General features: G+C 37.8%; 1 protein-coding gene across 1 annotated transcript; it reads right to left on the reverse strand.

Moving 5' to 3' along the window:
• Positions 1–432: 432 nt before the first annotated feature.
• On the reverse strand, positions 433–1,221 carry LOC145791348 (uncharacterized). Its single transcript, XM_082871703.1, has one exon. The coding sequence runs from the start codon at positions 1,219–1,221 to the stop codon at positions 433–435; it is 789 nt and encodes a 262-aa protein (XP_082727829.1).
• Positions 1,222–25,100: the final 23,879 nt, after the last annotated feature.

Below are 25,100 nucleotides of genomic sequence, written 5' to 3' on the forward strand. Positions count from 1 at the left end.
CCCCAGTATATCAAACAACAAAATAGCAAACCATATAGTTCCCCTAACAACCAGCAGCCACACAGCATCACCATTCAGCAGACCTGAGCACCAGCATCAGACCTGGGCTTATATGGTGAGCACCCCCTCCCTTGCACCACATAGCACCATTCAGCAGACCTCAAAGCAACAACGTATAGCAGTATGACCTACAGCAGCATACAGCAGCATACAACGTCAACCTTGAACACCATTTAGTAGACCAAAGAGCAAACCCGAGCAGCAGAGCCAACCAACAGAGCAGACCAATCAACACCGCAGACCAAGAGACTAACCATCGCAGCAGACCAACAACCGACCAACATTGCAGACCATCCACCCAACCATCATGGCAGACCAAACAACACTAACACTTAGGACCGAGTTGCACCCCAGGAATAAACTGCATTGACATTAGAGCTCTGCTACACCCTTGGAAAAACAGCCAACTGAAGGGTGGCTGAGAAGATGAATGTTGTTGACCAAATCATGAACGGAATATGCAGAATTCAGATAATGATATTTAGCCCACATAGCAACCTTGATCTTGATCGCCTCCTGCAAAGATTGCAGCTTAGAAGCAGGTATAGCCCCCTGAAACTTACATTCATTCCGACATTTCCAAATGGCCCACAAAATAGCAGGAGGTAGAGACAACCACAACTTCCTACCTATCTTCAAGAACCTGAAACTAGACCACCAGATTAGAAGACCTTCAACCGACCCAGGCATCACCCAAGACAATCCCCACCAACCGACCAACTTAGCCCAGATTTTCCAAACTACGGGACAAAACATAAGCACGTGATCAAGAGTTTCAACTGCAGAATTACAGAAAACGCAGGAAACACTAGCATTAGCACCTAACACATCAATCATTTGCAAGTAAGCAGCCGATTTAATCCTGTCCTTCCAAGCTAGCCAAGCGAAGAATTGAGTCTTAGGAGGAGAGAAAGAACTCCAGATAAAGGGAGGGACAGCATACACAACTTGATTTGTAGGCTTATTGTACACAGATGCAACAGAAAACTGATCTGCTGAAGATGGAGACCAACAAAGCCAATCACCAAAGCTATTTACAGGAAGCGGAACTACATCAAGGATAGACTTAAACCTGGCCACGTCTACCTCCTCCCAAGCCCGTAAAGGCCTTCGGAATGAAAACACCCACTCACCAACACTGCATCTTCTGTCAAACACCATTTTCGGGTGGAATAGGGAAGACCACCCTTGCCAAATATGTCTATCTGTCTATCTCTTGAAAATACCTAGTTTCTTTATCTGTTAAAATTCACCAACCCTATTTTCCTATCTGTTGAAATTCACCAAATTACATATCTATTGAAATGTGATACATGTTACTCATTCAACCCTATTTTCTGGCAAATTTTCCAGCATGTTCTTATCACTAAATAAAATTTTACCTTAAATCTAATACCTTACCCCCTCTTTAAATTGAATTTTTTTTATCAATTTTCTCTAATAAAAGGTGTCCCGTATAAAATGTAAATTTATATTGAGAGCTTCTTATCGCACATATTTGGATAATTTTATGCTTGAGATAATGCAACTTATCTTACTTTATCCTGTCCCCTAACCAAACATGACTCGGGTTGATTTGCATTTTTCCGGGAAAATATCAAGGGACCAGACAAAAGAAGATAATGCAATTGCCAAGGCTACTCACAGTTGTAACAAAACAACCAAGAAATAGCAGAAATTCTAAATAGGAAATTTCCCGGAAACGCATTTCTTGGAAAATCTGGCAGATTCGTTGTATGAGAAATATTAAGCCTTTAATCATCTTACCCTTTTTTTAATACAAAATTAAACAAATAGTGTACTAACAAATTTTATTTATAAATTTTGAATTATTGCATGTAGGTTTCATTTGTTTCGATACAAAATAATTTTTGACAAAAATAATATATATATATATATATATATATTTTTGTGTTTGGTTGACAAAATATTTTATAAAACATATAATAATGATAATGAACCAATTGTAGCTAAAAATTTAAGGAGAAATTACAAATCAGTGCACCTTATGATTTTAATTATTAATATTTATAAAATTTATCATTAATTTCTAATTATTTTTTGCAACTCTCAGATTTCCTTAACAAGAAAATAATAAAATAATGATTGAAATTGGTCAAGCGTTGACCAAGATGATCTAAAAAAAGACTCGCGAACTTTTGGAAACGTAATTCATTTTTTGGACAAATTAATTTTTGTTGGTGAAAATATCGGAAGAATTATATTTTATTGATAAATAATGCAAAGAAAATGAGATACAAATAAATCAGGCTGAGATATGGATATCTTGTTTTCTTTAAGGAGACCGAACCCACTGCGGTAGAAAAAACCTAAATATCGATGCAGCAGTCACACAGCTATGACTTGTCTCCTCCATAATACAATAACTCGACCACTTGTCGTATGGTTCAGACCAACTCGGCACAAGATGGTAAACCCAAAGCTCCACCAAGAAAAACACCCTCCTTTGGCTTGTAATCTCTCAAGAATAAAAAATAGTTGGTGTAGAAAAGAGTAGATGAGAGGAACTATTTATAAGCACCTTACAATTTACACCAAAAATAATAATGACCATTAAACAAGAAAAAATGAAAAGTCTCCAAATATTAACTCACCATTGAGTTCATGAACTCCAATTAATCTTCATTCATGAACAAGACAAAAGGTCACCAAAACAATGAATCTCTATTCATGAATAAGATGAGATTCATGAACAAGACAAAAGAAGATTCATGAACGAAATATATAAATAAATAAATAAAAGATATTAAAATGATCCAACAATTTTTTTAATAAATATAAAAAAATATTTTAACAATGAAATAATTTAAAAAATGAATTACATTTTCATTTTTTTTTAAAATCATTATTTCTTTTTTAAAAATATATTTTTAATAAATATAACCAATCTAATAAATATATAAAAAAAAAAACTATTTAAAAAAATTATTTCTACCCTCCCAAAAAATAAAATTATATAAAACTAATGTGTTTTTAATTATTTTTCACCAAATTAATTTTTACTTTCTTAGGAAAATTTTTTTTGAAGATAGACTTTGAAAACTAAACCAAACAAAACTTTATAACCAAGAAAGTGTCAACATTATTCATTAAAAAAAATGTCACTATATTTTAAACAACATACAAGTTGATCAACACAAAATAAGTTGTATGACAATATTGCCCTTGAAATTGACCATTTACAAATGAAACATCTTTAATTGTCATTGTTTGAAATAAGATTCATAATTCAGAGTTAAATGTATCATAACTGAAAAGTTATATATGAAAGTGACACAAGTTCCAAACTACAGACTGTTAGCGTAATTCACCCAAAATAAAAATATTTTACTTTCAAACAAACAAAACCATAGTGTTTGGTTTACTAAAATAAATATAGAATGAAATTATTATTCTATCATAGGTTCATTATTACTTTTATTTTTCTAAAAATATTATGAAAAACACATTGTAAATAAAATAATCATTCACTAGTGTACTAAAATGATCATTTCTTATAAATATTAAGAAATAATTATTTCATTTCATTCAATATCCATTCTAAGGAATCAAACACTACTTTAAAATAAACAGAACGCATGTATTATGTTAAAAGAAATAAAAATAAAAATAAAAAACAAATAAATTAATCAACTTGATTAGCAAGCATACTATTAGAAAAACGTAAACCAACTAGCCATAACTTGGTCACTACAACTCTTTTAAAGGCTTAATTCTAAGGGAGAGATCATGAAAATTTGAGGCAAACACTTGGTGCCTTGTAAGGCTTAGTCCTGAGGCCTTAAGTGGGAGCTGAATTAATAAGCAAACATTTGATGTTTTATAAGGATGAGGAGGTTAACTCTAATTGTGCTAATTTAATAACTAACAATTGACTTTTGTCGATTAAAAAAAAAAATACTATTATAAAAACGTTATTGTTAATCAGATTTTATCATAATGTGATAATAAAATTTATCCATACACTATAATGTTTAATTTTGAGAATAAATTGAATCCCACAGTCGAAACTTCAATTTGTAGAGCATGAAGATTTTTATAGATAAATACAATATTTTTACGTCTATATAAAATTACGAAATTAACTACAATTTGTTAAAACACCTATTACTTCCTTGATGTTCTTCACTAGTATCCATTGTTGATGGAGCTTGAGATTTTACATTTCCTCAAAATTACCCATTTGAGAAAAAGAGCGAGCTTGTTCACAGTGATGGAGTCGTTGTGGTAGCTTGAAATGATCTTTGCCGAAAACAATCCAATGATATTTGCGGCGGTGAGATCTCCATTGTCACCGACAAAGACAATTGAGCTTCAGAGTTTGCCGAAGCCCCTAAAAATAAATCTCAGAAAACAAATTTTCACTGGTCAAATGACATTTCTTTCTTTTTTTCTTATTTTTTTTATCATTAAAAAAAATATATTGATAAAAATCAAAGTACAAGAAGTGCACATAATTGGAGACCCTAAAAATAATTCCAAGAACAAATTCCCACAAGTCAAATGACATTTCTTCTTCTTCTTTTTTTTTTTAAATCCAAAAAATAAAATTATATTCATGTAATACATAGTACAAGCAGAACGTACAATCATATCAATCAATATAATTAGTGGTATAAAAACAAGAGGGAAAAAATCATATAATACAAAATTTTGGTAGCGTTTGGTAAAGTTTTATAAATATAATTTGAGAATAGAGTTGTATTTTGAGTTTGTAAGTTTTTAAATTATGATTTTAGTGTGAAAAATTTGTTTGGCTATGAGTTTTGAAAAGAGTTTTGTAGCGATCCCGGTTTCGATCCTTCTTTCATGTTTTGCCACTTCGACTAGGCCGGTCGGGGATCGAGCTGCCTAGTCAGCTCGCGGGGGTCCAGGGGGCAGCGCCTCTTGGTGGGTTTGAAGGCAGCGCCTGGTGGGGTCGAGGGCAGCCCCCCCGAAGCAAAAATGCAAAATGCATTCAAAGTTGCTTGTCCGCCCGAGCTGCCGTTTATGCACTCGAGCAGAGAATGTTTGGTTTCAAAAGTTTGACATGTCTACAAAAGTACTGGGTTAGTATATTTGACGCTCGAGCGGGGCTTTCCACGCTTTAGCAGACCATGTTATATCAATTCGTGAATCTGATATTTTAGATCACTTTTTCAGTCCTCTCTCTCTCTCTAAAACTCTCCAGAATTCCAGATCGGGAGCTTCTCTCTCTAGAAGTCATCTTCTCTCTTTTGATTTCTCCAAATCCGTTGGGATTTAGACCTAAGTTCTGCACCAAAGTTGGTTATCATCTCGAGGGCTTCGTTGTGTGCAGTGAAAATCGAGTTTCGACATCGTTGATTTTGAGGATTTCATCTCATTTCTTCTTCAAAACTTGAGGTAGGGATTTTCTTAGAGTTATATATATGTTTTTTGCAAGATATATATGATTTTCAAAATCATCTTTCGATAGCTTTGAAAATTGATTGTTGATTCAAGAAGTGAGCGATTTTGAAAGTGCGTTTGTCTCTTGTTCTTTTAAAATAATCTTATGGGTTTTGATCTTCGTTGATTGAAGAAAAGATGATTTTGAAAAGTTTTCTTTCAAAATATTTGAGTTGTATAGTTTTGGTGAGAAAACCTAGAATTTGGGGATTTTTTTTTTTAAGAGACTGAAGATCCATGAATGATATTGTTATATTTATTTTGTGTGTCAAAATAAATGAATCTTTGAAAATTTTCTTATTTATATTTATATAAATGATGAATTTCAGGGAATATGAGAATTATTGTTCATATTGGAAATTCTTGTTCAAAATGTTGAAATAGTCTTGAAATGACTAATTGTTGAGGATACGTGAGAAGAGGGAATTGTGTTATTCCTTGGATGATGAATTGAAATAAAAGTATTTATATTCATCTTGTGTTATTGGTATATCAATTCATTTGATTACATTAAATTTTGAAAGTTGATTTGAAAACTTGCATTGAGAAAAGAATGTTAAGAAATAAGTTTTCATGGAATGATTTTGGGGTAAATACATTGGTAAGTCTTGATAGGTGGTGTAGATGATATTGAATAAGTTGGTCTGAGAGTCCGGGGTGAAAGACCGAAAACCCGGGTGGATAGGCGTCGAGCCTTCTGCTTAATACCAGTAAAAATGACAAATTGGTAGCACTTGTATAGTCTACTTGCAGACATCGACCTAGGGATTACCAGAGTCGTATTTACCACTCTTGAAATGAATTGTTAAGTTTTGAAGAATTGAAATTGCACGACATCATTGAACATGAAGATGTAATTTTCTTTCAAAAGGGCATAGCATGGCATGTGCATTTCATCTCTTGAGACTTGTATAAAATGTATATGCTTTGTTAAGGATTTCCTGCTAGGCTTTATGCTCACCCTACGGGATTTTTGTGCAGGAAAAGATGTGGTGATGCTGCCTAACTAGAGGCGAGGAAATATGTGTTGAGAGTACGAGACTCTCATTTTGCTATGACTCTATGTGTAAGCCAAGGGCTATATGTGTGTGGGTTTGAATAACCATTTTGTGTAACCAGGCTCAAGCTTTGGAAACTTGTAAACCCTTGGGGGTATTTATTTGTTTATTTTCTTATTGTTGGATTAATGTATTGTTGCATGAAGAACTATTGTATCATGTAATGTAAGTTCAAAGATTTATATTTGGTTTTCCTTGAAAGAGCCATGATTGTGTATTATCATTGGGGCTAGAAATTTGGAACGTTACAAGTTTGAAATGAATGATGTGACATATGATATTTAATTCAAAAACTTACAACTCATAACCAAACACATAATCCAAAATCTTATTCAAAGCTTATAAAAAAATTTAAAAAAATTCTTGAAATAATTTTTATTTCAAATATAAAAAAAAAAAAAAAAAACTGAACACTATTCCAGTCAATCGGTCGGACGTCCGGGAGGACGATCGGGTTAGCCAATTTTTTCCGGCTGGAAAGATCTATTCAAAAGTGGGTGTAGAATTATAATTTGAAAACTCAAAAAAAATACCACACTGAGATTAATGGGTGAAAATGTGTTTGGAGAGTTTCTCCAAACACAGCCTTAAATTTTACCATTTTAAAGCAAAGGAAATTGTTTAATCATCACAATTTTTGTATAGAATTTAATTTTAAAATGGTTAATTTCTTTTTTATTCTCTAAATTATCATTTTTTTATTTCATTGTTAAACTACCAATTTCATCTATTTAATGCCTAAAGTATTTTATTTGAGTTCATGTGGTCTAATTGAAGACGTTATACATATTGTGGGATATATTTCTTGGATACCAACACGTGGCATGGCGACGCCGACATGTCAGCCGAAGTGTCACATGTCGTGGTAGTTACGCCGAGGTGATCTCGGAGTTGCCGAGGTTATCTCCGAAGATATCGGAATCCGAGATAAGCGGAGAAATGGATAAGAGGCAAGAGTCCTAAAGAGAAGAAAAGATTTAGCCAAGATAGGGATAAAGCTCTTAGGGAGTTTATCTTTATCTCTTGAAGAATCCAAAGTCAGTATTGAATTGGAGTCCATAGAAGTCAGGCTTCTAGTGAGACTAGGATTGAGTAAACTATAAAAGAGAGGCACCCCCATGGGTCTAAGGTACACAATTTTATATTCAAGCTTGTGAGTTTAATACTTGATTATCTTTGAGAAATATACTGACTTGATAGTCGGAGTGCCCCCGGGTGGAAGAGCCACCGCCGGAACCTCTTTCTTTCTGTTACAGGTTACTGAAGCCATCTATTCTGTCTGTGCTCTCCAGCTGACTGCTAAGCGGGCAGTGTGGTCGGAAAATCACCCCCACAATTTGGCGCCGTCTGTGGGAATCTTAGAAGAATAGATGGCCAGTAACGGGGAAAGGGAAAACATTGGGGGCAACACTCCTGCTGGGAGTGGCAGACCAATTGATCTTGATGTTGAAGGAGACAACCATAATACAGAAAATCATGACCAAGGCCACGGAGAAAAAGACGCCGGCCAGGAGGGCGGCGCTTCAAAAAGAACAGACCAAAGTAAGTACTATAACGAAGATAACCTTCAGGTTTGGAGGGATAGGTGCCTACGAAGGGATGAGGAAGTAAAAGACCTGGCAAACAAGCTGGCAGACCTTCAGTCCGTCGTCAACTTCATGATGCAAAACAATGTTATGCAACCACCATACCCCCTGCAAGATACGCCGATGCCAGCAATTAACACCCAGAAGGGAGGAAGAAAAGAAATCCCTGAAGCCCCCCAGCACGAGTGGAAACCGCTCTCACCGACGTCCCAAGGAAGTCGGATGAGAAGAACCAAGACAGGGAGAGTCCCAAAGGACACATCGCATGAGGGATCCAGGACCCAAAGAGCATCGTCATGTTCAAGGGCAAGCACTCTGCTTCGACACAATCCACCACGAGGCCGAAAGCAGTGTGCCAAAAAGATTGAAGTCCAGAGATAGCCGCGCTCCAGGTAGGAGTAAGGAAGACTTAAGGGACTACTTCAAAAGGAAGCAACAGAATGCTGAAGCCGAGGTGACTTCAAAAGTTAAGCCGAGAACACCATTCTCGGTGGAACTCGACAAATTTGAAACACCAAAAAGATTCAGTATGCCGAGGTTCCAAATCTATGATGGTAAGTCAGACCCCAACTTCCATGTTGGACTGTACCTGAACTCAATGGCATTATACAGTGGGAACGAGCCATTACTTTGCAAAGTATTTCCCTCATCTTTTGGGGAAATTGCATCCAATTGGTTCCATAAGCTACCAAAGGGAAGCGTGAAGACATGGGAAGGCCTGGCCGAGATGTTCGTGGCCAGGTTTGTGACGAATAAGCTACAACCCCTGAGGGTCGACGCCCTGATGGCCTTAAGAATTACCAAGGAAGAAAGCCTTAGGGCCTACGCAAAGAGATACTACGAGGTGTTCAATCGAATACCCGAATGCAACCAAGAAGTGGCGGTCGTATCCTTCAAGAACGGCCTTAAAGATGACTGCCCACTACGGAAGTCTTTGGCAAAAACACTGCCAAAAAGCATGGAAGAACTCATGGCAAGAATTGAGAAGTATGCCAGAGCTGAGGAAGATACATCGGGAAACAAAGAGATAAAGCAGGAAAAAGGAAACGGCTCGCCAAAGCGAAGCCGAGGTAACAACTTGCCGACCAAACAAGAAACAGAATTAAGGGGTAAGCAGGCAGTAACGATAGTATTCCGAATCCCTATCCATAAAATCTTGGACCAGATACGAAACCAGGCCTATTTCAGAACTCCAGTACGAACACCAGGGGAATTCATGGGAAAAAACGTTGGTAGGCGTTGTGCTTACCACAATGAAGAAGGGCACCCAACTCAGGGTTGCAGAGCCCTAAAAGCACACTTAGAAGACTTGGTAAGGCAAGGCCATCTGAGGGACCTTATTGACGAAGCAAGAACAAGAGAAGAACAGGCAAGATTGCCGCAAGCACCAGCAGCCCCACCACCTCCAGCACAACAACCACAGGCAGGAGGCCCAAGGGTGGTTAATGTGATTCACTCAAGGGTCAACGAGAATGAAGTCGGAGGAGAGACCCAGAGAGTAAGGCATTTACAGCATGTCTACCAAATAAGGGAAAAAAGACCTCGGCCTGAAAAAAGCCAAGGACCAATGATAGCCTTCACTGAGGCCGACCTAGAGATGGTCCAGCATCCGCATAATGATGCATTGGTAGTATCCCTCCAGGTTGGGGAATACCAAGTAAAACGCATCCTAATAGATCAAGGCAGCTCTTGTGACATAATGTACATCAGATGTTACAAGGAGCTGGGCCTTCATCCCGACGACCTGGAACAAACCAACAATCCTATGGTCGGCTTCAATGGAACACCAACATGGCCACTAGGCGCAGCGAGCGTAGAGGTACAAGCCGGTACTAAGAAGATCAAGACAGAATTTATGGTGATTGACACACCCTCGCCATATAACATCATCTTGGGAAGACTATGGTTGCACGCAATGGGGGCAGTTCCCTCAACATTGTATCAATTACTTCGGTTCCTCACAGAGCATGGAATTGAAGAAGTCAGAGGAGACCAACTACAGGCAAAAAGTTGCTCCATGGCAGCAACAAAGTCCACTTGCAACATTCGAGAGCCAAAGGAGGCAGAGATTGAAGACGAAGACATGGAGGTCCTAGATGATGTCGGCAAAAAGCCAACCGAAAAGAGTGAAGAAACACTAAAGAAAGTCCTAGTCCAGGAGGGCGACGAAGAACGTTTCTTTCTTCTCGGTTCAGGCTTAGACGAGGAAGAGGAAAGAGAACTCGAAAATTTTTTAAGAGCCAACATTGAGGTATTCGCATGGACACCTTATGAAATGCCCGGTATTGACCCCGAGGTCACTTGCCACAGACTGAATGTCGACAGGTCGGCAAAACCTGTGATTCAACGAGCCAGAAGACCAACGTTGATGCACGTCGAAGCAGTAAAAGAGGAAGTAGACAAACTTCTGGAAGCAAGGGCCATCCGAGAAGTTCATTACCCGACATGGCTGTCCAACATAGTAGTAGTGAAAAAGAAGAACGGTAAATGGAGGGTCTGTGTAGACTTCACCAACCTCAACAAAGCCTGCTCCAAAGACAGCTTTCCTCTGCGAAAGATTGACCAACTAGTAGATGCAACTTCAGGGCACGAAAGGATGAGTTTTTTGGATGCATACAGGGGGTACCACCAGATTGCTATGTACCCACCAGACGAGGAGAAGACTGCGTTCATCACCCCTAAAGGCTTATACTGTTACAAGGTAATGCCTTTTGGGTTGAAAAACGCAGGAGCAGCTTACCAAAGGTTAGTAACAAAGATGTTCAAGCACCAAATTAGCAAAACGGTGGAAGTCTACATCGATGATATGGTCGTGAAGACCAAAGAATCTAAGGGACATCTTGCCGACCTAAAAGAGATCTTTGATATAGTTAAAACATACCGGCTCCGACTCAACGCCTCAAAGTGCGCGTTTGGAGTAGGATCAGGTAAGTTTCTAGGGTATCTAGTAACGAGAAAGGGTATAGAGGCCAGCCCCGACCAAATCCGAGCCATCTTAGAGCTGCATAGCCCGACGTCAGCAAAACAGGTTCAGATGCTTACTGGAAGGGCTGCAGCCCTAAACAGATTCATCAGCAGAAGCTCAGATAAATGTAGACCCTTCTTCAATTTGGTGAAAAAAGCCACAGACTTTCTATGGACAGAAGAATGCGAAGCCGCTCTAACCGACCTAAAGAAGTACCTGACCACAGCTCTGGTTCTTTCCAAACCAGAACCATGGGAAGAACTATTTTTGTACTTAGCAGTTTTAGAACACGCAGTAAGTGCAGTACTAATCCTAGAAAAAAAAGGGGAGCAAAAGGCGGTTTACTATGTAAATAAAACCTTGGCAAGCGCAGAAACAAGGTATCTACCACTGGAGAAATTAATGTTGGCCTTAGTAGTGGCTTCAAAAAAGTTAAACCATTATTTTCAGGCGCACAAGATTGTGGTCCTAACAGAGCACCCACTAAAGTCCTTGCTGCAACAAGGAGACTTAACAGGAAGGATAGCAAGATGGGCAGTAGCCCTGGGCCAGTATGACCTGGAGTTCAGGCCAAGACCTGGCAGAATTCACACCTGAGAGAGTCGAACATCAGGCCCCGTTGAGCCGAGATGAGCAGTATCCCAGCAAGCAAGGAGAAACCCAGCCGAAGGCAAAGGAACAAGGAAAGGAAAAACTCAGACCCTGCAGCATATACATCGGCAATTCATTCAGGCTGTTCGTTGATGGAAGTTCAAACCGTCAAGGAGCAGGGGCAGGAGTACTGCTGATATCTCCAGATGGAGAAATAATAGAACAGTCCATCCGTTTGGGTTTCAAAGCCTCAAACAATGAAGCAGAGTATGAAGCATTAATTGCAGGGCTAAAACTGGCAGCAGCGGCAGAAGCAGATGAGGTAATTGTTTTTTGTGATTCACAACTTATTGTTAACCAATCAACAGGAGAATTTGCAGCCAGGAACGAGAGGATGTCGGCATATGCAAAAGAAGTCATTAGATTGGCAGCCCTATTTCGGAACTGTCGATTGCTACAAGTCAGACGAGATGACAACACCCACGCCGACGCATTAGCATACCTGGCAAGTTCAATGCAGACTGGAGAACAAGAACAGTTATGATCGACTATATGTCGGGCCCGAGCATTGAACCAGAGAGCACACAGTAGCAAGCAATGTGTGTGGACATTGGGCTAAGCTGGATGGATGCAATAGTTACGTTCCTGAAAGACGGAAAACTGCCAGAAGATCGTAAGGAGACACATAAAGTCAGATTGAAATCTGCAAGGTTCTGCCTAACAGAAGATGGACATCTCTACAGAAGGTCCTTCACTGGACCTCTTTTAAGGTGCGTACACCCTTCACAGGTAGAAGATTTCTTGTATGAAATACATGAAGGAATTTGTGGAAGCCATGCTGGGGGCAGATCATTAGCCCACAGGGCCATTACCCAGGGGTATTGGTGGCCCTACATGCAAAAGGATGCTGAAGCTTACGTGAAAAAGTGTGAACAATGCCAAAGGTTCGCACCTTTGATACATCAGCCAGCTGCTGACCTAAACCCAGTGTCCAGCCCTTGGCCGTTCGCCCAATGGGGCTTGGATCTGGTTGGGAAACTTCCCCAGGCAACTGGGCAGAGAAAATACTTGTTGGTGGCAACAGATTATTTTACAAAATGGATAGAAGCAGAACCTCTTGCCAAAATCCGAGATGTGGATGTCAAGAACTTTATATGGAGAAACATCATCACCAGATTTGGGATTCCAAGAGCAATAGTTGCCGACAACGGAACACAGTTTGACAGCAAACTCATCAAAAACTTTTGTGCCAAATTTAAGATCAAGAACTACTTTTTAACACCAAGCTTTCCCCAAAGTAATGGCCAAGCAGAAGCATCTAACAAGGTAATTCTGGATGGAATAAAGAAGAGACTGCAGGCAGCGAAAGGAAAGTGGGTAGACGAGTTGCCCAACGTACTTTGGGCATATCGGACTACGCCAAGAAGATCAACAGGGGAATCCCCCTTTGCCATGGCCTATGGCACAGAAGCTGTCATCCCATTGGAGATTGGCATCCTAGGGATCAGGACCCAGGGAGTAGAAAATGGCACTAACGACATAATCTTATCCCGAGATCTGGACCTTTTAGAAGAACGAAGAGAAAAGGCTACAATTCAGCTAGCAGTATATCAGCAACAACTTGCTAGAGCTTACAACAAAAAGGTCAATCCAAGAGATTTTCAAGTCGGCGACCTAGTCTTGAGAAAAGTCGTAGGCAACAAAAAAGATCCCAGAGAGGGCAAGCTTGGCCCAAACTGGGAAGGACCCTACAGAATTACTTCGGTATTAGGCAACGGAGCCTATCGGCTTGAAGATAACGAAGGCAAAGCACTACCAAGACCTTGGAACACTTGTAATTTGAAATTCTTCTATCATTAGATGTGCAAGTATTTTTTGCCGATGTCTCTTAATAAAGTTTTTTCCGAATTCTTTCAACGCATGTGACTGATAAAATTACATACTGATGACATGAATAATGAGAACCCAAGTAGAACTCAGGTTCACATTGGGGGCAGAAAGAAGAAGAATACGATTACTACTTGTTGAAATTTATAGCAATTTGCGAGTTGGTCAAAACCAGACAATGTTTAAAACTGAAATTAGACCGAGATGATGCTTAACTGAAGATAAGCCGAGCTGATTCCTTGCCTCCACTTGTTGAAATTTGTAGCAATTTACAAGTTGGAGTCAAGCTGATTCCTTGCCTCCACTTGTTGAAATTTGTAACAATTTACAAGTTGGAGTCAAGCTGATTCCTTGCCTCCACTTGTTGAAATTTGTAGCAATTTACAAGTTGGAGTCAAGCTGATTCCTTGCCTTCACTTGTTGAAATTTGTAGCAATTTACAAGTTGAAGTCAAGCTGATTCCTTGCCTCCACTTGTTGAAATTTGTAGCAATTTACAAGTTGGAGTCAAGCTGATTCCTTATCTTCACTTGTTGAAATTTGTAGCAATTTACAAGTTGGAGTTAAGCCGAGATTACTGTTTCTCTTCACTTGTTGAAATTTGTAGCAGTTTACAAGTTGGAGTTAAGCCGAGATTACTGTTTCTCTTCACTTGTTGAAATTTGTAGCAATTTACAAGTCGATATGAAGCCGAGGTTATTGCTAAACATTTGCAGCAATGTAACGGTTAAGGTAAAAGCTAACTATATTGTTTAAACACTTGTTGAAATTTGTAGCAATTTACAAAAAGATCATGGAAAAATTTACAGTATATATTAATCTTTGTAAGAAGGCTAGACCGACATCACCGTTTAAACGCTTGAGGAAAAGTTTGGCTAAATTTAAATTGAGTAGTATATGTTTCACACTTATTAGAATTTATGAAAAGTTTGCAGGTCTGTATCTTGCCGAAGTAAAATATTGATTATACCCGAGGTACGTAACCCCGAGAAAATTGCACAAAGGCAGCAGAATATAGAAGGCATACAACCAAGCAGAAGCAAAATCAAAAAGAAATTAAGGAATTGAAGCATCCATAGAAAAACTATTGTTCAAAAGGAAGGCACATCGGCCATAAAAGGAAGTTTACATTGTTTAGAAGACAAAACAAAATATAAAAAGTACAGAAAAAAACATTCAAATTAAGACTCTTCAGCATTAGCAGTTGGAGGGGCTAGGACCTCGGAAGACTCTGGTGGAACCTCCTCGGCAACCTTTTCTACCTCAATCTCGGCGTCAATCTCAGCCAGCGTTTTGTCCAGATTCCTTTCAGCCAATAGAAGGTCGGATGATAGTTGCCCAATGGCACTTTCCTTGGGTGCCTCCCCAACCTCATCACCCTCCTCATCCAAGGTTAAATCCATGATTTGCTCAGTAGGAGGAGGGGACTTGGCTTCAGCAGCATCCTTGGATTTCCTCACCAAGGCTTCATCATCATTATTCTCTTCATCCTCATCCTCAGCATCAGCTTCAGTCTCTGATTCATCTTCAGCCTGACTTGAAGGAGGAAATGGTAAAGGAATGGCATCGGCATTACGAAAGGGCGAGTCAACAAGGAGATCAAGCTTTTTTATCAAGAACATCCAACCAAGGGAGAATCCCCTGTTGCACGCCTGCCTGACTTGAAACTTGTACTCCTCAGTGACGTCGGCCATGCCTTGCGCATAAGCCTTTTCATCAGCTTTTTTGATTTCAGCCTTTTTCGTAGCCAAGGCCTCCTGGAGTTCCTTCTCGGCTTGGGCAGTCTTTTCTTCGGCTTCATTTTTTTACGCCTCGGCAACTTTCTTTATAGCTTCAGCAGCCTCGGCCTGGTCTTCCAATTTTTTCATTTTTGCTAGAAGACCCTTGTTGATCTTCTGAAGCGCAGAATACTCCTTCTGCAAGTCAGTTAACTTCTCCCTGTTCTCAAAAGATTGCATGGAGAAAGAGTGGGCATGCTGAACAGCCTGAAAGAACAAGAAAAACGATAAGTTATTACAGGAGTTATACAAACAAAGAGGAAGAGACAGGTTACCAAGTGAAGACACTTACTTGAACACAGTGTTGCAGCATGAAAGCGTAATTTTCATACTCGCTCATTCCAGCATTCTTTTCCAGATCACTTGGGAGAAGAAGAGCTGTACTAAGGGCAACGCCGACATTAATGTCGTCGACGCTATCAGTAGCCATGACCGGCTTGTCCTCCAGGGTAATCTCGGGCGCCCAGGGGACATTTGGCACTTTGGATTTTGAAGTCGTTGCAGAAGAGGACCTCGGCCTCTTTGACTTTGAAGATTCTGACGGTTGGGTCTCTGCGTTCCTCTTCCCAGCAGAGGGTTGAGATTTGCTGCTTTCAACCAGCTTGGAGATAGGCAGGACATCCTCAATCTCAGCCTCAGTTGCCTTTGCCTTGGGCTGGGCCTTTTTGATTCTTTTGGGCTTCGGTGGAGGCATGGATTGAGCTGGTACAGCATCAGCATCAGTCGGAAGGTCGGCTAAGAGATTTTGAGCAATTGGCTTTGCACGACCCATTTTGGCAGTTTTGACAAGGCGTCGCCGACGCTTTCTTTCTGGAATTGGGATCAAGTATGGGGTCGAAGTAGACGGCAGGTCAACTGGATCCGAAGTGGAACCTTCGTCTGCTCGTAATACGGAAGCAATGGAAGGAGTTGTGGCAGTAGGTGGAGAGAGGCTCTTCTTCTTTTTCTTCGGGACGTCGGGCAAAGTGGATTTATATGTTGGAATGAAATTTAGCAACAAGGGAGCCTTGCGCTTATGGATAGGAAGACCAAGAAGCTTCTTTAAGTCTTTTCCAGGAAAGAAGGATTGACGGAAGTTCTTAGGTGGCTGACAAAGATCTGCAAAACAAGCAAACAGACATTAGAAACAGAACAGAATTTTAAAGACTTAAATAAAAATAACTAAGTGTTGGCACTGGGCTCTTACCCTTGCCCTCTTTAACTGTTCGAGGAAGAGGGTAGAGGTGGACATCTTCGTCTGGGCCAAATTCCCAATTCCCCGAAGCGATAACAAAGTCATCCCCAGCCCCCTTGTTGGAGTCTGGGAGGTCGGCTACAATTTTGAACTCGGTAGATCTCGACTTAAGGTAATAAACAAAGCCCCTTTCCTTCAGGTTGAGTGGGCACATTGTGTAACAGTACTGAAGGTCGGCCAGGGTGATCCTAAGGTTCTCCTGCCTAGCTAAAGCTATAATACCGTTAATCACCCTATAGGAGTTGATAGTAAGTTGCATGGGGTTCAGCTTGTAGAAATGAAGAACTTCACGAAACAGGGGATTAAGTGGAAGCCGAAGTCCACATTCAGTAAAGGCTACTATAGGAAAGGGCATCGTATGGTCTGTGGGCATGATGGTATCATCATCCCCAACTAGCTTAAGGTGAACATCAGCTGGAATAGAGAATTCCTGCCTAAAGTATTCAAGTTTTGTTGGGGTATTTACCCTGTGCCTCCACATACCCATTACGTCGATCTAAACAAAAAAGAATGTGTTTCAAAAGATAGGCGCTTTAGAAGGGTTGCAAGAACCTCGGCAAAGACCTAGGAAAGGACTAATAAGGCTTGTTTCAGATTTCCCTAAAAAATTGAAAGTTCTTACACACAAATCCCAAGCCAAAGAACTATAAAGATCAAGATCAAAGGCACGGATCTGGAACAGATACGAAAAAACAAGAAAACAATGGCAAAGTTTCAAATTCAAGAACAACAGTGGGCTATCAGAAACACAAAGAATACAAGGGGATAGAGGTCAAGAATTATGGCAAGAAAAGTGTTGAAACGGTGAAAATGTTCAAAATATAAGTGAAATCATGAATAGACACATCCAGATAACAGTTCAGCGAATTCAAGGTTTGAACAAAGCAGTAATGGTAAAAGCACATAAGAAAGATTGGGTATAAAGGGAACAGGACCTTACCAGAACAAATGAAGTCGGAAAGAACGACCCCGAGGAATGATAATGATTGCAGGCACGACGAAACGGAGAAAGCTTCGCTAAAGTGAAGGGACAACAAAATCGCAGAACTTCGAGTTAGAACAATGGTGGATTTCAGAAAGTTTAGAGAGAGAGAATGCAAGAAATCAGAGTGCAAAAGGTAAAGAAAGGAAAAGAGAAAGAAAAGTTTTATCAAAAACTTGAAACGGCGGCAAAAATAGGGCATTTATTACGCCTGGAGCAACTCACGCGTTAGACGGCGCAGACGAATAAAAGACAGCTTTCAGGCGCATCACAGACACGCTCCAATGAAAACAAAGCACGTGAAAGGAACGGTTAGATGTGCATGACAGCTCATGCGCGTGATGGAGTATATTTGAATTCTTGTTCTCAGAAGCGAACACATCGGCTTGGAAAAGAATTATCTCGGCCAAACAGTTTCTTAGCCACTATGCAGAAAGAAATATCAATATAGGTTCCATCACCTCAGAATACCGAGGTAATAGAACCTAGGGGGCAGTTGTGGGATATATTTCTTGGATACCAACACGTGGCATGGCGACGCCAACATGTCAGCTGAAGTGTTACATGTCGTGGTAGTTACGCCGAGGTGATCTCGGAGTTGCCGAGGTTATCTCCGAAGATATCGGAATCCGAGATAAGCGGAGAAATGGATAAGAGGCAAGAGTCCTAAAGAGAAGAAAAGATTTAGCCAAGATAAGGATAAAGCTCTTAGGGAGTTTATCTTTATCTCTCGAAGAATCCAAAGTCAGTATTGAATTGGAGTCCATAGAAGTCAGGCTTCTAGTGAGACTAGGATTGAGTAAACTATAAAAGAGAGGCACCCCCATGGATCTAAGGTACACAATTTTATATTCAAGCTTGTGAGTTTAATACTTGATTATCTTTGAGAAATATACTGACTTGATCGTCGGAGTGCCCCCGGGTGGAAGAGCCACCGCCGGAACCTCTTTTTTTCTGTTACAGGTTACTGAAGCCATCTATTCTGCCTATGCTCTCCAGCTGACTGCTAAGCGGGCAGTGTGGTCGGAAAATCACCCCCACACATATTAATAACAATTACAAGACGGTTTTACTACCCCTTCTCTTTAATTGATGTACTTCTCATATGTATGTATGCTAATTCCATCAATAAAGTTTTTTTTTTTTGGCTAATAAAAAATAAATAAATAAATAAACTATTGAAACCTAACTTGATGGACACAAATGCTAATTTAGAAATAGAATAATTTAAATAAGAGGATTGCTATTAGCACCTACCGTAATTCTTTGGATCTTCCATTTCTTTGAATCTCCACGCTAAACCCTAAATTTTAATAAGATTTATTTTAACACCCCACTTAATACCAAATTTACTCATATTCATAATATCATCACACCCAAGTGTACACCTACCTAATTTGCCACACCCTCTCTATCATGATTGAAGACGACTCTCTCATTTCCTCTCCTGTCGAAGAACGATGATAACGATGATCCCTTTCTTTGATTTATTCAAAATCAGTGAACAACGGTGCTCATTTTATCAAAATCATTGCATCATTGCATCATTGCATCATTGTTGTAAAACTAAGCCAAAATCACACTAACGGCCGACTACCAGGTCATCCGGCTGGTCGACCGCCCAAGGGTTGGTTCAACACTATGTTGCCGAACATAAACAATTTTGTCAATACTGTGTTGCCAAACAAAAATTATTTGTTCAATATTGTGTTGCCGAACATAAACAATTTTTACAACATTGTGTTACCGAATAACATTTGTACAGCATTGTGTAACTTAATCCTCAATTCACTCTTTTCATTGCAATTTTATATAATAAGCAAAATAATAGACATCCATTCCAATTCAGCCACTGATTTCTGGTTCAGGGTTTATGATTGTGATAAAGAGGAATGTTGGGTTTAAAGATGATGATGAAGAGGAATGTTGATGAAGAGGAATACATTGGGTTTAGGTGGGTGAGGAATACGTTTAGGTATGAGAGGTGTGTGTACAATATTATAGAGTTGTCTTTATTTGGTGGGTGTGTGTTCCATTAAATATTGTACTTTAATATAATTTTACTTCAGAGTATAATTGTAATTAAAAAAAAGTGAGAATGAGGATTCAAAGAAATTAAGTAGGTTCTAATAGCACTCCTCTTAAATAATATAACCAAAAACTCATTTTTTTTCTTACTATTTTAAACAAATTACACCTCTCAATTAATTTAATAAATCTTAATTTATCACTTTAAATCAAAAAAGAGTCGACTTATATATTCTACAATGCTACTTGCATATCATTCTAATCAAGAATTTGTTTAAAAATTTATAAGATTTTCACATTTCATATACTTATTACAATACAAATATAATTGGACAAATTATACCGGTAATCCCTATATTTTACCCCTTGTATTATTTTAGCCCCTACACTTTTAATTGTCGCAATTTTGACTCTTAATTTTAAACTTTGTGTCAATTTAGTCCAATTGATAATATTGTTAGTGTTTTTGATAGAAAATAATCACTAAATTAGTTGAGATTAACTTACTAAGTTGACTAAGTTTAGTAATTTTGCTTTAAAAATATGATACATACCACTTATGGCGTATTTTCTATTAAAAATACTAATATTTGTAATTAATTCGACTAAATTGAGTAAAAATCATAAATTTAGGGTGAAAATCAAGTCAATCGAAATTATAATGACCAAAATGAGAAAAGGACCAAAATAGAGGGACTATCAACATAATTTGCTCAATATAATTCATTATTTACTACTACTATAAAAATATGAAGAGCCTGCCATATTTTCTACTTTTTTTAAATCTCAATTTTACCCTTTCAAATTTACTATATTTTTTAAAAGTCATGAAGAGTCCTTTATAAACCAATTATTTCTTTATTTTTAGAGTTAAACACTCAAAAATGATATATATCCTTCTAAGAGTCTTATATAAATATAAACAAACCGTCTCCCTTCTTATAATAATAGAAAAAGCTATCTCTTTATTTTTTTACATTGATGATAATTGAAAACAAAAAATAATTACTCTTTTTTATTTTTTGTGTATGCTTCTATACTGATATACATTATATTTATAATTGTCCATCATGGTTCAAATCACTGTTTTATTATTTAAATTATTCAGTCGAGTATGTATTCATTTATTGTTTAATTGTATTTTGGATACAGATCAATTTACCCATAAAGTCTCCATACTCTTTTGGCATTTGGGTTAAAAGTCAGCTTATTAACTTTTTAACTTTTTTGGGTTACATCATCTTTCTACTTTTTTGCATATTTTTTTCAAAAAACAAAAAAGTCAAAAGGTCAACTTTTAACATATTTTCCAAAATAAGCTCATATACTAATTTAAGAAACAAACATAATTATAGTACTAACAATTGTTGAAAAATCGCATGCCACGTGCAACATACGTGCCCAACCACTAGTTTTATAAAAAAGAACCTAGCTCATTGTGTCCTTTCACTTGGAACCTTTATTTCAAAATTACTATTTCCGCATGATTATGAATTGAATTTATGTATGAAAATTTTTTGATGCATCATTTCTCACTTTTTATATATATATATATATATATATATATGCATGAAAAAAAAATGTTAAATGTTTATTCAAAATTTGTTACAAGAATAATTGATAATGGCATATTTATAAATAAAAGTGTCATTTTAACGAGTCTTTTGCTTCAAAGTGAAAGAATCACATTGAAACACATCATTGTTTATAGAAATTTTGTATGAATTTTTTATTATATATCACTACGCATGCATGAATATATATAGTCTTGTTAAGTTGTACCCTAAAAATTAGGGGTGGACATATCTGGGGTCGGTCTTTACATTGGGCCGATACTACAAAATAAGGAATTATATCAAGCCTTTACATTTGTTCAAACTCGGCTAAAAAAATTAAAAATTTCAAGTCCATCTGTCGGACTATATGTTAATTTTGTTTTTAATATTTCATTATTAATGTAGAGACCCTAATTTTTGGTAATTACACTTGATACCCTAAGCGTTAGGTTAATTACATTTTAATCCCAAATTTTATAAAATTTTACAAAATGGTCCAAGAAAGAATAATTTTTCTGTATTTTATTTTGTATTATAATTAAATCATAGAATGCCATTTTTATATTTGGAAATACCCTAACACTTGGCTTTTATTTATGTACCTCCTAGTTTCTAAATTAATTCATCAATTTTATTTTTTGCCTAATTGAATATTTATTAGTTCTTTGAATTTTTATTATTTTCTTTGAACCTTTATTATTTAATTGAGAAAATAAATATCTTTAAATAAATATCTTAAAATAAATATCTACACATATCTTTAAATAAATAGTTTTATTATTTATTTTAATACTTATTTGAGCAATGGAAAAATATCTAGATTTTTATGCTTTTTCTTAGTCATTAAGCTAGCCCTATTTCATGGCTTATAAATTGAGAACTTTGTCTCAATTTTCACCCCACATTTTCAACAGCCTAGGGAGAGGGTGAGAGGGTGAGAGGGTGAAAGTGTGATCAAAGGAATTAGAGAAGAAGAAGAAAAAAAAGAAAAGAAAAGAAAAGAAAGGGTGACTCTCAAAAAGGTAAGAACATACCCCTCCTTTGTCTTCTCCAATTCTTTCACCACCTCATTCTATTGTCTAATATGCCTCTTGTGTTGCAAATTAATGGTAAATAGGGTTTTTGGTGTATGTTGAAGTGTGGGTATGATCAATTGCCATTGTCTTACAAATTTGTGAAATTAGGCACTGCTGCAACTTCCCTAATTTAAAATAAATATCAAATCTATTTAATTCTCAAAACTGAATTTATGGTAGGATATTTGGTGTGTTTAGAGCTTGTGAAAATTTTATTAGCTCCTAATTGTTTGTTTTTAGGGCTTGGATAAATTGTTGAAAAATCTGGTCCTGAATCTCTGAAAAACAGTCCACTTTTAGAAATTTTATAAAATTCTAGAAAAATCACCTCATGTTGGTTCTTCTATCAAAATTTAGAACTCTGAGTCCTCTTTCCAAAAAATTTTATTTGAGTGAAAACCATCGGGTAGATTGAGAGAAAAGTTAGTTTCCCCAAAGGGTGACAAATCTGGACAGGTTTTCGAATATAGTTTGTAGATGAATTTGTGGAGGTGCTGTGCAACTTCTGAAAATTGGAACTGAAACTAGACAGATTGAATATTGTTTCTGTGCAATTTCAGCCCCTAATTTGACCTATAAGTATTTTTAACAAAGCGTTCTTGTTAGCCCTGCAGAACCGAACAGTGCTGGAAATGGTGTTTTGTTGTGTTGTTTGTCTCTAAGTATTTCAAAGCATGCCTAATGTAATTTTCTTGCCTTACCATACCTATGTATGATTATCATGGGCTATATTTCATTTCTTATGTTTGTCTCATGCTCTTTTATATTACCGTATGTGACTAGCTTGCTTGGCAAAAGATCTAATAAATGGAAAATGGAAAGGGGTTGATAGTGGGTGACGTTCACCCTTGTGCTTCAGAATGATTTATGTATTGAACATGTGAATGGAATTAAAACCAAATGAGTTAAGTCTTGTGCAAGCGGTCTAAACGAGCCCCTAGGTTAACACGGATGTATTCAGACTCTATGCGGTGGTTTCAGGGTGTAAGCAAGCCCTTTGGTATGATATGTGCAGGGTGTAAGCGAGCCCTTTGGTATGATATGTGCAGGGTGTAAGCGAGCCTACTTGTTTGGCCGTCCCTTTTGAGGTCCATCAATGTCACTAACCGGTAAATAACCAGGAGATGGGCATAAGTGGTAAGGTCTGTAAAGCAGCAAAAGGGGGAGTCTGAGTAATCCGGTGTTCAGCCTTGTGGTTGGGTAGAAGGATCTCTTTGGGGGATCCTAGATGTCTAGGCAAACTCCTAATTCATAGAACCTTGTTGTAATTTTGCATGTTATGTTACCCAGTTTGTCCTATGTATGGTTGATTGGTTGATAGAAGATATGGGGATGTGTGTGTTTTTACTGGACATTCCAAGCTCATGGCGTGTCATGCCAGGTGGTGAAGCAATTATAATGGTGAAATTTATTGTGAAGGCAAATACGATGAAGTGTTGGAGCGGTGGTTCATTTGAAGACTTAGACTAGTTGTTTTTTGTTTTCAATGTTTTGTAATCCTGCAATGGAAAATAAACGAATGATCCGTGATACTAACTCTGGTTATATATGTATGTTAAGATGTTTTGGTTATCTATCCTATTTGTGTGGTAATATTGTACTTATTTAACGGCCTGGAAGTTGGGGCGTTACAGAATGGTATCAGAGCTTAGGTTCAACCCTTACCCACGTGTTCTGACTTCAAACGATTTGACGATCACCTACGAAGGGAAGTGGTTTTAACGTTGAACAGGGCAACTTGTTGAGCATTAGATACAATATAGGAGTAGGGGATACTATTATTTCTACAAGTCTTCTATCGATCGTCATACCCTCATCTCATATTTGTAACCTTGTTTGATGTCGTTCACTTTCAAGATTAAGTCATTACCATCTGGTCTTACTTTATATTTTTCAATTCTACCGTTCGCTAGATTGATAACCTTGAGCCTTGATTATGCAATCTTGTACGAGAATCTTTCTAAAAGTTGCAATTTCTTTGTTCAGTGACGAATCTTGGATATTCAGTTTGAAACGCGGATGGCCGACACAGTTTCAAGTGAAATATCTAACTGAGTCACTACCTCTATGCCCTTGACCACATAAAAGTCTTAAACCATAATCCATCCGTATTTCTGATGATCCTTGTAGTAATTGATGCAATTACTATAACCACTTCATATTTTCCATCTCCACTTTGTATTCCTTTTATTAATCCAGTTTTAAAAGTCTTGTGGTTATTATTTTGCCTATAAATGTATATATATGGATGAGAAGTTGTGTTGTGTGCTTCCCTATATTCATTATTTATTACTTGATCTTATTGCTTTAAACACCGTAGGATAATTAAACCATAACTTTAAGATTAGCTTATTACCCTAGAGAATTGCCTCCATAAATAGACTCCAACTTATACTTCACCCCGTTCTATGCACAAAAAGAAAGAAAAAATAAATAAATAAATAATGAACCACACTCAAGCCAACGGCTACACCGAGACAAGCGATAACATATGAGCTCGCGAGCAGTAGCGCAACAAGAATGAAGTATCATGTAATTGAAACCCTAAGAATGGACCAATACCCGCGGCTAAAATCTTTAGCCACATTGGAAACCAAATTCTAGAACAATTGGGTCAATTGAAAAAAAAAAAAAGTTCAAATGGGGGCTGGACCCTACTATCAGAGGAAGAGGACAAAGACCCGTTAGTAATTAGAGGCAACATTGTACTCTATAATTCTTGGGTTCACGCTCTATTTGATTATGGCGCACCATTTTTTTTTTTTAAAAAAAAAAAAAAAACACTATGTGATAAATCGTTAGGTCTTGAATGTGAACATTTAAAAACTACTTCAAGTATCGCATCACCTTTGAGAGAAAGTGTCAGTGCG

This window comes from Camellia sinensis, chromosome 5 (assembly GCF_055761805.1).
Source record: "Camellia sinensis isolate YWXY chromosome 5, ASM5576180v1, whole genome shotgun sequence".
NCBI lineage: Eukaryota > Viridiplantae > Streptophyta > Magnoliopsida > Ericales > Theaceae > Camellia > Camellia sinensis.